Below are 13,011 nucleotides of genomic sequence, written 5' to 3' on the forward strand. Positions count from 1 at the left end.
CTCTCCTGCATGAATTCCCTAAAAGTTTCAAGAGAACTTGGAGGAAAAAATAGCTCCATCCTCTGTTTCCTTTACTTCTTCTCACTCCAGCTCTAACTTTCCCACTTAAAGTACCTTTGTGAGCAAACTGTTCTTCACTGAAAAGTTAACTTTTTTCAGTAAAAAGTTAAATTTCACCATATTGAAGGAAAATTACTTCAAATGTGTAACTAACACACCTGAGGAGGCCCAGGGAGGTGAGAGAGGGGCCTGCAAGCCAAAGAATGAGACAGGTTCCAAGTCACCAGGCCTACTCAATAAAACCCTATTAGTAGACGGCAAGCAGAACACCTCCCACCACCCACCTGGAAATACAGCAACTACTCTCGCCTGCAGAGAAAGGATTTCTTCACAGGGTCGGTTATTCCTTTAAAACTCTATTTCTAAGGTCCCTTTCAGCAGCTATAAGGTAAAAGGAAATTCCCTTTACCCAAGTGACTCTCAGAATCCCTTCCTCTCTCAAACAATTCTTTCACTGCTCTTGATTTAATCACTCATCTGGCCACACAACTGCAAGAGCACTCACCAAGCCCTGCACTCAATTACTCTATTCTTTATTGGTGGCATGTGGCGATGCCACCTCCAACACCAATTTCAGATTCCTCTTATTCTCTGAAGGGAATGTCTAAAACTCCCTGGTCTCTATTTGAAGAGGGTGATTTTTAAGTCAGAGCCATTTGAGATTTTACCAACTGCAGGCAGCCCAAAAGGAAAGTTCTGCTGGTTAAGAAACAAGACAACTGCTGCCTACCTTTCCAATAGGGCAGAGCATATGTTCTGGAACTTTTTCTTCAAATATCTTGTACTTCAGGTCAGAATTTATTTTTTAAAAGGCCTTGTTATGAGTATTTCTACGAAAAGAAACCTGCGATTTCCCTCTCCCTCTCCCTTGCTTGGGCTTGGTTCCTCTGTGCGCTCCAGAACCCCGGGCATTTAAGGGTGAGGCCAGAAGGAACTGGACTGAGGTGCCAGGTCGCTCTACCTGGATAGGGCCAAAGTGGAAGGCAATTCGCCCTGAGGTACAGGTGTTTCTTCTACCCACATGCTGGAACCCAGGAGGCTCCAGGTGCTTCCCCACGGAACGTGCCTGGGTCTGCAGACTCGGGCCAAGTTCTAGGCGCCCTCACCCTCGTCCATTACAAACCTCTTGCCAGCTGAACAGGGGCCCTCGAGAGAAGGGAAGGTCGCGTGAAAAGGCTGCCAGGGGCAAGCGTTTCCAGATTCCTCCCTCCTCCCTGGCCCCAGATGCACTTGGGAGTTGGGGGGGGGGGAGGGTGATTGCACCGGAAAGTCTGGGGAAAAGGAGCTACCCAAGGCTTGGATTCGGACTGGCCAAGTTTGGAAAGCCCGTGGCGCGGGAGTGGGTGCCAAGCACCCACTCACACAGGTGACCGGCGTCCCCTCCTCGGGACAATGGGGGTGGGGATGGGATTGACCGCTGACTCCGCCCCCCCCCACCGTCCCTCAGTTTGCCCCTCCCAGGCGCCCCCACCGCCCGCACTTACAGCGCTTGGGTGAAGGCGCTGAGCCCCTCGGGCACTGTCGTCAGCCCCTTCCCGGAGCAGTCTACCCGACGGTCGCCGTCGCAGCTGCAGGGCGCCGCGCAGAGAGGCGGCGCTGCGCCGCTGGGCTCGGCCGAGCCGCGAAGCCCCAGGGCGAAGAAGCAGAGCAGCCCCAGCGGGCCCGGCATTGCTGCGGCCGCCTCCCGCGCCGGCCTTTCCCGCGGCGCAGCTCGCTCAGCGTGCCTCCGCTACCCTCCGCCGCCCCCGCGCAGCCGGCCTGCGGGCTGGGGCCGGGCTCTCTCGGCGGTCGTGCGGGCTCGGCCCCTTTAACAGTCCACAGCAGCAACGCAGGGACGCGGCGCTCCGGAGTTTCGCCCTTCCCGCTGCTCCATGGAAGAGCAGAGGCAGCCCCGCTCCTCTGGCGGCTCAGGCCAGCCGGCCCGGCCGGGCGCAGCTGCGGAGACCGCACTCTGCCATCGCACCCGCCTCCGGGTCCCCGGCCTCCTGCCGCAGCCGCTCTTCAAGATTGCGGAGCACAGCCTTCAGCCATGCCGGCCCCTGAACCCAGCCCCCGCCCGGCTCTCGCACAAACACCCGGGCTCTTTCTCGTTCGCTCGCCGCCGCAGCTCAACCTCCTCCCGTCCTTTTCCCTTCTAGGGTTGCACGCTCGGGTTCCCAAGCCCCCAGCCGCTGAGTTATGCAAATCACTTAGGTACATGCAAAACTAACCCTTCTCCTGGAGCGTCATTGGCCGGGGGAGGTCTCGAGCTCATTACTATGCAAGAAGGGTAGTCGCCATTGGCCAACAGTAGGACCAGAGGGGCGTGTTTATCAGGCGTGAGTGACAAGGTGGTGGTGGTTCAGTGCAATATCCCTGACTTGGCTCCATTTGCGTGGCAGGTTGTGGGTTGAAGGTGGACAGATCTGAAGAAGTAGAGGGGGACTTTTCCCTCCTCACCCATCTTCTTCTGCAGAAATTGAATCTCCTAAATTGGATGACGTGAAAAATAGAACTTGTCTCGGCATTCAATTAAGTTTCAAATGACTCTCCACTGTTCAAAGGGCTAGGACTTTGGGAGCTGTGCAAAGTGGAAAAAAGATTTTAAATTAAAATAGGAGGGGGAAAGTGTCCCTTAATCTGACATAAATATTTAGATTTTAACTGTATACCAAGTTGTGCTCCCACAAGCCTTTCGCTTCATCTGCGATCTTTATACCTATCTTGATATGCACTTGGTAGCTAAATCTTAGCAAATAACCATCAACGATACTGAGTTTTGGTGACTATAGCTCAGACTGTTTTCTCACATACTTTAAAATCCTAAAACACAGGTATCTTGTAAGGGTCAAAGCAGGTGCTGTTTCTGAATACTGGATGATTTTTCCAGACAAAACGTTTGCATGCTAGGAGACTACCACTGAGAAGCCAGAAGCAACTGACGGTGTTAGGTAATTATCAGCATTCCTTCCCCTTCTGGACTTTTGTGGTTTAATAGACCCCACAGAATCATTACTTGCACCAAACGCTGCTTTATTGGCACCTCCTTTTTTGTTTTCTACTGTGACTTTGGTTTGTTTTACTCTATATTAGAGACATTTTTCATGACTAAGGCAGACAAGGTTAAAAATGTCACTGCCATAAAGTTGACTACTCATGTCATGTAAGTAAAATTAAAATGAAAAGTTGATGCAGACCTAAACTGAAGCATTTTTATTGTTTTTGCATTCGGGAGTTTATCTTTAAAAATAATGCCCGTTTGGGCACATGAGTAATATACAATAAATTTATTTACATGCTAGAGAGTCAATGTATACAGATATGCCTTGACTTCAAGTTTTAGGGACGGCATATTTCCTCTAATTGTAGGTGTGAAAGAACTTAAAGATAGGTGGACAACCCTTTGGTTTTATAAATAAGAAATCTGAAGCTCTCAGATATTGTATTCTGCCAGAGATTAGCACAAAACAACTCCCAGCTCCCGGCTCCTTGGTGCCTATGTAGTCTTCCCTAACCTGGCTTCCATTGTCTAAACTATCTCCATTATTTTCTAACAACTCTCATAAGCAGGTGAAGTGAGGAAAAATTATAAATTCGTATTCTTTAATCAATTCCTTTAAGACCTCTTTTTTCATAACGACATTGAAAGAGAACAATTTCTCTTGCTGAGACATCACTTTTTTCTGCTGTTTTAAAATAACAATTTTAGACTATACTGATTGGTTTTATTTTACAATTGATTCATTTTTTTTTCTTTTAAAGAAGTGTTTTTCAAACTTTAGTGAGCATAGGAATTGCCTACAATGCTTCATTAGAAATGCAAAGAGATTTAATATGCCTGGGGTGGAGCATCAGCAGTTCGATGCACATCACATGAAAGTGATACAGGTGGTTTATGAACCACACTTGCAAAACTTTATTCTTTGCTTCTGAGGAATAAAATCTTAGGGCTGACAACTTAGGTGAAATGAGAGGTTTAGATTTTGAAGAAAGGAGAGATTTAGATTTTATTAAAGATTAAATTGCTACTGTCTATCAGATGAAGAGGATAAGAAAGTATTCAAATTTGCAGCTTGTCCAGAACGATATATAGAAGAAGAAAGGACTTGAATAGATAAGAAAAGGAGTAATCTCTGTTAATGTGTTAGTGTTTCTTACAGTTGGCTACATTACATGTGCTTTGCATTAAAGATAAATTGGCAATTCATCTTCACTTTTTGGATAAGACATCCTGAGAGAACAAAACAAACTAATTTTTAAGAAATACTCCCAGATAACTAGGGAAAAAAATCATTGGCTCTCACATAAACTATAAGAACCTATAAAAATATCAAGATGAACTAAACTTTGGTGGCAAGTAAAAAACTTAATAGAGACTCTGCCTTCAAACTGGTTCCTCTTTCTAATTTTCCATGGTTCTGGATGAGTACATTTGTAGCATCCACCAGCTAGATCAGAGAAGGTGGAGCCTGTCTTCAGCCTTTCTGCATATACTGCAGGGTGCTTTTGGACAATGAAGAAGGCACCCACTTTCAAGTAATGCTCACCTTAGGTCCTTTGTACAAAGGGTACAAGGCTTGTTGCCTGGTAGATAAGTTGAGCTTTGGTCTCACTCACTCCCTCACCCACTCATAAATCTAAAGACTACACAAGTATATTCAGAGGCCCTACCTGCTGGGTGAATGGACTGAAGGAGCTCCATTAAGGAAAAAAAAAAAAAAAACTTGAAAGATTGGGATGGTGGTGGGGCTCTCTGGCAATGCTATAATGATTGACTGGAGTAAAAGTCCTCAAACATAAAGAATTTTACTTTTTATGGAATATTTCCAATTTACAAAAAGAACAAAAATCCAAGTTCACAGCAACTAGCTTAAGATATGTTACAAATGTAATTGAAGCTTCCTTTGTACCCCTTCCCAACAATATGTATTTCTTTCTTTCCTTAGGAAGTAAGCCTTTTCTTAAACTTTATAATTAATTCCCATGGATATTCTCAGGTTTTTCATATGTGTATCCCTAAACAATATGTAGTATTGTATATAAATAATACCATTCTGTACTCTTCTGCAACTTACTTTTTTCACTAAATCTATAAGCTTTATTCGTGTGGCTATTGTTCATTTTCATTATTATACAGTTTTTCATTTAAAAATTATACTCTGTATTTATCCATTTCTCATTGATATTAAATTTGTTTCTATTTTTATAACAATGTGACAATGAATATTCTTGTACAAATCTCCTTGTTTGTATATGCAAGAGTTTCTCTAAAATGCCTTTCGTGTATGTGTGTGTATAGGATTGAAATTGCTGGGTTATAGATTTTGAGCTCTCACCATTATTGGTTACCAAATTGCTCTCAAAAGTGACTATACTTATTTGTGCTTCCTTCAGGAGAGAATTAAAAACCTCACTACTCTACATCCTACCAACACCTGATATTGTAAGACAAATATTTGTGAATCTGATGCATATAAAATGAAATACAAATATAGTTTTAACTTATCATGTATGCATTGGATATTTGGTGTGCTCTTTTATGCACTGCCTATTTATTTCTTTTTCCTGTTTGTTTTCTATTGGGTTGTTTATATTGTTTTTGTTGTTTTGGGCCAGGTAATAAATATTTCAGGCTTTATGGGCAATAATGTCTCTATCAGACCTATTTCACTCTGCCATTGTAGCATTAAAACCACCATGAATGATACATAAATAAATAGTTGTGGCGGTGTTCCAAGAACACATTTTTGGCAAAAACACATGTTGGACTAGTTCTGGCCCATGGCCATAGTTTCCAATTCTCTTTCATAAGTACTTATACTGTATTGAAATCTGATTATTTTTTAAAACCATATTCAGGATTATGTAAAATTAGAAGAACACGCCTCAAAGGTGACTACTTTTTCTTGCGAGTTTAGAGCAAGCACTTTGAAACTTCTGGTCCATGGCAAGTTCACAATAAGATTTATATCTCAGAATGAGCCAAAAAGAACCAATTACAAACTTTAAAATGCACTTCTTTCTAAAACGAATGACCCAGAACTTGTCCTAGGCACGTAGGGTTTATCATACATTTCAAACAAAAGGCACCCCAAATACTTGACATGATGCAACCACATCATCTTTGAAAAATAGCTATTGATTTTATAAAAGCGCAAGTGCCAAACCCACCACCTGAAGTTAGAAGTTGAATATGTATATTAACAATATATATGTATCTATGTATATGTACACATACATATATATTGGTATCTATATGCACATATACATATGTAAACATTTTAAAACATGATAGATTCACAGAATATGGAAAGAATATCAGGTCTAATCCCTACCTATCAGACATGATATGTACCTATTCTAACAATTGTGTCCTCAAGACAAATGCTATTGTTTCTATGCTCTGATGCCTTCATATTTGCATTTGGGGCTTTGGAATGGAAGAGCTTCCACATTGGGCCCCAGTCTGAAATAGGTGCTTTTACTCGTCCTTTCCTTCTGAGTCTTAGTGTCTCTAGAGTGGTCCTAGTGTGTAGGAAATAGCACCTACTTTTAGGGATAATATAAAATAATCACTTCGAAGCACAAAAAAATAATATAAAATTGTCAGCAAATTCAAAACATCCTTTTAAGCTACTCAGTTGCTAAATCTGGCCTTCTGGGCCCTTTTTCTTCTACTCCACTGGGTGCTTGAGCAAGGTTTGAGGATGGCAGGCAGCAGCAAATACAACTTGTGTAGAACAGATGGATTTGGGGGATGTGAGGACTGACAATGAGGCTTCTGGTATGACTGGCTGAAGGCTATTCTTGAAGACAGACTTTTTCAAAATATCACCAAAAAGTTTCTTAGTCTCTTGACCTACTTTGATAGCCTGGGGTCAGCTATCCTTTCCAATGCTTTTGAACGTCCATATTGACCTCAAATTTCAAAACATTAGGGTAAATATCAAAAAAGTGTTCCTACCTATTCCTGATTCTTTCTAAATTTGATTTTCTTTTTCTGATCTTTCCCTTTCAAATCTAACCTAAGAGGAGAATGAGCCTCAAGGGAACAACTTCCGAATTACAGAACCATGTGTGGATCCCAAGGTCTGAGTGTATAAACTACTGGTGAGAAAAAGATGAGGCAAAAAATTAAAGGAGTGTTAAAGGAACCAGACAGTGTAATAGGAAAACGAAGGTAGAAAAATCAGAGTAGAAAAATGGGAATATCATCACCTAGTCATGCGGAGAATTTGTTAGGATCAAAGTATTAATACGAAGTTCAGTCTGAATTGGGTTCCTTTTCACTCCCTCAGAATTCCAAATAAAACTCTAAACATTTTAGAAAGATCTTAGCATGAGACAATTACTTCAAAAAAAAAAATCTACATGCAGAATCTGTGTATCCCACAAAAAAATAGTATGCACACAGAAAAGCAGCCCTTGCAGTGGGGTGGGGGTTGGTTCTGCGGTTGCTACTGAAATATTCTGGAATCTCTTCTCTGTCTACATGAACATATTTGGAAAGTAGCCTAGAAAAGAAGGCAATAAGAGATTTTAGACTCAAGGAGAAGCTGTGGTAAATGTCTTTTTTATCCTGACCTAGACACTTCATGTCTCAAGAAAAGACACTCGTTAACACCTCTTGTATGATTCCCAAAACTTCCTTTTTGTCTAGTGACAGCTACTGTGTCAGAATAAAACATTTAACAATCCTAAGGTTTTTGAAAATGTCTTTTAAAAAATATTTTTTTAATTATAAGGAAATGCTTTTAAAAACACAAGCAGACTGCCAACCATCTCTCATTTTCAATAATACCTTGGAAAGGGGCAAAGCAAAGAAAGCTATGGAGATTAGGTCAATGATGCTGGATGTTAGGTTGATGTCAAAAATGCTATTCTTTGGGTCTAGTTGGCAAAATCTGATACTATTTATTCAACTTTTTTTTTTGCCTCATGTTAATGTTAAAATATATGTATTAATTTCATGGAACACTGAGGAAAGATTTTAAAATATTTCAATATCAAAGAGAAAATGGAAGACCTTGAGGTGATAGGGAAATACATTATAAAAACTTTGCCAGTTTATTCCTTTCATTCCAGAATAACACAAACTTCTCAAGCTTTTCAATACTTTATTTTTCAAGGAATATTTACAATGCATCGACTCCTCAGAATCTACTCTGTTAAGGACGGAAGAATTTAGATTAATTCGGGCCAGTCTCCATATAAATCACCTAGAAAAGATTTCTAAAACAGACATTCCACCTCCACTGATTCTAATATAGTAGGCCTGGGATAGGGCCTTGGATTATGAACACCCCGATTTTGATATAGTACCTCCCCACCCCGCCCAATTTATGTCCCTCTGCTAGAAGATTGTGCAAGTTTGGGTCCTTTGGAAGCAGACACCAATACGGATTGTTCATGCAAGAGACTTATTAGGAGAAATGTTTGTGAGGAAAAACAGAGAGGCAGAAAGGGAGCTGAGGGAGACACAGAACCATGAGACCAAGCTGCAGTTTTGATTCCCCATCAGGGAGAGAAGGAAGGGAAAGGGTTTGGCTGAGTTTTAGATGACGGTACAGTTCTATCAAAATTCAGTAAGACCAACAGGGAGACCCCAAGACAAAATGAGTCATCAGAGGAATCCGTTGGCTCCCGAAAAGACTGGCTTTGTATTTCTGCTGTGCTCACTCAGTGACTAGGAGCAGCCTGTGGGAAATGTGACGATTTTCCCAACAGGACTGTTAGTCAGTTAGTTACCTTATAGTCAGAGATTTGAGAGTTGCTGCATTTTCATGGCAGCCCCAAGATATAGGGTGTGATATTGGAGTCCTTCCTTCGACTAGCTTATAGTTCAATTTAACTTATGGAATTTAGAAGGTTAGAGTTACAAAGGAACTTAAGACTAATTCGGTCATCTGCCCAAGGCTTAGGAATGCTCAACAGTATCTCTGCTACTCTTATATACATCGGGGCATATTCACATTGCCACTGGAAGTAGAGTCCATTTTGGGGCAGTTGTGGCTGTTAGAAATTGTCTCATGCTGTGCCAGACTTTCCCCCATGATACTTTTAAAATCTTCAGAAAATAGAAGGAGTTTTGGGGATCATGTGTTAAATCTCATTTGCTGTGAGAAATCAGACCCATAGAGGATATCCAAGGTGACATACCTAGTTATTGGCGGAACTGGAGCTAATATCTAGGTCAATTGAGCTTTCTACTCTATACCTGTTTTAATTAATATTTTTAATTTTACGGAAAAAATTTTTTTGACAAATTTAGTGTCAGGCAAAGCAAGTTAATTTAATGCCTCAGATGAGTCTTTGGTTTAGTAAGAGGAATTTGCCATGTCCCTTCTAAAATGACTTTTCTCTTGATCAAATATCCTATTTGAGCTTGGGTGAAGATATTTAAGAAATGTGAAACCAAAGATAATTTCTAGTCAACTAAAGTTGTTCATACTTTGTACAAGGACCAAAACAATACTAAATCAATCTCCCCCCTCCCTCCTCCTGCAAACTTATATATGGAGTGGTAGATAGACATCATGTAATTTGGTAATTTATATAGGTTTGTTTTGTTTTCTTTTAGGGTAAATTTGGAAAGAATTTTCTCTCCAGATTTACAAAGCTTTGAATTTCCTGAAGTACATTTAACTATTCCTTTTTAGTTTAAAAGAAAACATTGGTACTATTTTAAACTTAGGCCTGATATTTACTTAGCAAGAACTGCTAGAAAATCTGAAAACAGAAACAATAGCACTTTGGTGCCACCTTGTGGTAAAATATAAAAAGGTAGGAGAAAAAGGTTATACGCAGTGTAATAAATAAAACTAAGATTCTGTGTACTTACAGAAGGAGATGGGGAAAAAAGATGTATGTGTGCTGTCGATGCATTCCCTCCTTGATCAGCTTTAAAATAAAAATATTTATAGCCCATAATAGGTCAAATTTGGGTTTATAATCCAATTCTGCCAATATTTGCAAATTAAAAAATGATTTAAAAGGTGGTTTGAAAATTTATATTTTAATTTTCTTACCAGCCATTATGCTTATAAAATTATTCACATGTCCATATATTTACCTGGCTACTGGGACACCACACTTTTTGGGCTCTACTTCTACCTCAGTGGCTGCTTCTAACTTGACACACTCACTCCAAGGGAGATGGGGTGAGAATCTGATTGGCAAATGTGAGAAGAAGGAAGACGCATTAGTATCACTCCTCTGCCGTTATCCATGTAAGAAGTGAGCAAGTTTTACTCCTGAAATCTGGGGATGATGAGAATTCAGTCATGGTCCAGAGTAGGTGGTTCAGTCTGGCTAATTTGAAGGAGCACATTCTTTTTTCTCAAGTCTAGGGCAGGTGTGCCTGCCCAGCCTTTAATAGGAAGCTCCATGAGGCAAGGATTTTTTTTCCATGTTCTGCTGTATCTCTACCCCCGAGGACATGGCTAGCATTCAACAAATATGTATAATATAAATGGATAAATAATAAAGATAATATTTTGGTCCCCCTCTGCCAAGTTGTTTTACTTCCCGCTGTATTCAGAACCAGAGTGGGAAGAAAGATATTATATTGGGCCCTGTCAAAAACCTCGATCTCCACAGATAAACAAGTGGCTTCAATTCCCACCATTCAGGTTTCTCTCCAGCTATCATTTTCTCAGAGAGAACTTCTCTGATCCTCCCTAAAATAGCACTGCTGCATTCTTTGGTATTGTTTTCTCAACAAATACTGTCAACTACATGCCAGGCACTTTTCTCAGTTCTGGATCTAGGACAGTGAACAAAACAGAGACCTGCCTGCCCTCAAGTTTATCACCTTGGGGAGGGGATGGACTCACAAACTAGACAAATATAAGTATCAGCAGAGGGGGAAGGAGATTTCAAGCAGAGGGAACAGCTGGTGTAAAGGCTTGTCGTGTTAAACACATGTGAGGAGTAGAGATAGTGATGGATAGGGTATGAAAGAAGGCTGGGGAGGAAGGCAGAAATTGTACCAAGCAGGGAGGGCTTGGTGAGTCATGGTGAGATGTTTAGATTTTTATTCCAAGTGCATTTGAGGAGGTCAATGGACATGATAACTGATAGAAAAGGATCATCAGCATGCAATAGGTGCTTTGAAAATAGCACAAACATTTAGTAAGCATTGCAAGTATTATGAGAAGTGCAGTTGGTGCTGTATGGAGGTTCCAAGGACAATCACCAAGCTAGCCGGTGAGATATGGTGGAGCTGTGTCCCCGAGCCCATCGTAGACAGCCTACTATGAGAAAAAACTGTGGAATCACTAGTTGTGAACCTCGACAGTGATTTAATGTTCCTGAATCTTATCTTCCTACAGCTCTCTAGCTCTCCTACCCTGTTGAACTACCTGTCACTCACCACCACCTGAAAGTGGGTTGTTTTCTTGTTCCTCTGGCTCTCTCACCAGAACATGAGCTTCTTATCAGCAGGACTTTGTCTTGTTTACTGCTGTATCCTAAGTACACTGCCCAGTACATAATAGATGCCCAATAAATACTTGTTGAGTGAATTAATAGCTTTTATGATTTCTACTCAGAGACTAAAAATCAAAATCATTTAATTGAAATGAATAGAACCATAACTGATAACTTTCTTCTTCCAACTTTCTCATTGTCATTTCTTTAGCTAGTTCCTTCTATCATTCTTAAGCAGTTGTTGCTACAATCTACTGTTATTTCTAATTTTGTGACACAAAGTAATCCAACAGGTAGAAAGTAGTATTTTCAACATGCTAATGTAATTTAATGGAATACCTATGTAATGAAAAGATGCCAACTTAAAAATGCCCACGTGAATACTGACATAATACACTGGTTAAATTTATTCTGCTTTTTTTGTGTGTAACACAGGACTCTAGTTCAAAAAAGAAAACATCTGAACAAAAAAAGCCAAGAAACCTAAAAAAATGAATGAGGAAAAAAGTAGTTAAAAGTGCACTGTGGCATTGGGAGAAAAGTATAGGTTTCAAAAATAAATGAGATTGAATCTTGGCCATGTTGATCACTAACAGTGTGATTCTGAAAAAAACTATTTGGTCTCTGATTCTATGTAACTGGGATAATACCTATCACTTTTGGGTAGTTTTAAGGATTAGATTCAGGGCCTGGTAGATGCTTAATGAAAAGCAGCTATTATCAATATTTCTGATAGTATAGCAAATACTTCTTTGTGTGTAGTTTATATGTTGTGTGATAAAAATCATCTGCTTTACCAATAGCATTTTAGTACCATTGAACTTTGAGAACAGAAATGGACTTTAGAGATCATCTAATACAGAAATTTTCAAACTGCACTCACAGGAACCCCCAGATTTTGGGGCATGGGATGGGGTGTCAAAGGGGTAGCATCAAGGACCCCCAATTCCTTGAACCAGAGTAGTTCTGGTTCACCACATACGAAGAAATAAATAAAAGGCAGGCGGGCAGGCAGAAAGGAAGGAAGGAAGGAAGGAAGGAAGGAAGGAAGGAAGGAAGGAAGGAAGGAAGGAAGGAGATTGGAAATTACATACTCCCATTATTATATACAATTGAGAATTGGACTCAAGAATCATGTGTTAAGTGGCAGAACTGTTCATTTAAGCCCAGTGTTCCTTCCACATCATTACTGTTACTTATTTAAAAATTACACAATAGACATTTAAAAAAGCAGACCTTAGCGAGCAGTGCGCAATTCTTTGTGTAGTTCTGGTTGTGGTCATTAATAGCCAACTAAAGAAAATCTTTACTTAAAAAAATCAGACATTAGTTCTATACAAATTTCAGCTATTATTATTTTTACATAAAACACAAGGTTAAAATAACCTTCATTGTTGTTCTCCACAAATGGGACCCATAATTTTAAAGGAGTAAGGGGATGAAAGATTGACAATGGTATTACCCCTTTAAAATCTTGGTCCTCTCTTGAACACTTGTTTTAACAAGATCAGCTAACAAATTCGGTGTCTAACTTAGGCATGT

The 13,011-nt window shown here is 40.3% G+C and overlaps 1 protein-coding gene across 1 annotated transcript in view; it reads right to left on the reverse strand.

The window, feature by feature from the left end:
* Positions 1-2,235, reverse strand: part of LGR4 (leucine rich repeat containing G protein-coupled receptor 4) — a 91,260-nt gene extending 89,025 nt beyond the window's left edge. Inside the window, exon 1 of the mRNA XM_016147417.2 lies at positions 1,545-2,235. Coding sequence (XP_016002903.2) covers positions 1,545-1,729 — 185 coding nt within the window. The 5' untranslated portion in view covers positions 1,730-2,235. The remainder of the gene's footprint in view (positions 1-1,544) is intronic.
* Positions 2,236-13,011: the final 10,776 nt, after the last annotated feature.

This window comes from Rousettus aegyptiacus, unplaced genomic scaffold (assembly GCF_014176215.1).
Source record: "Rousettus aegyptiacus isolate mRouAeg1 unplaced genomic scaffold, mRouAeg1.p scaffold_m13_p_5, whole genome shotgun sequence".
NCBI lineage: Eukaryota > Metazoa > Chordata > Mammalia > Chiroptera > Pteropodidae > Rousettus > Rousettus aegyptiacus.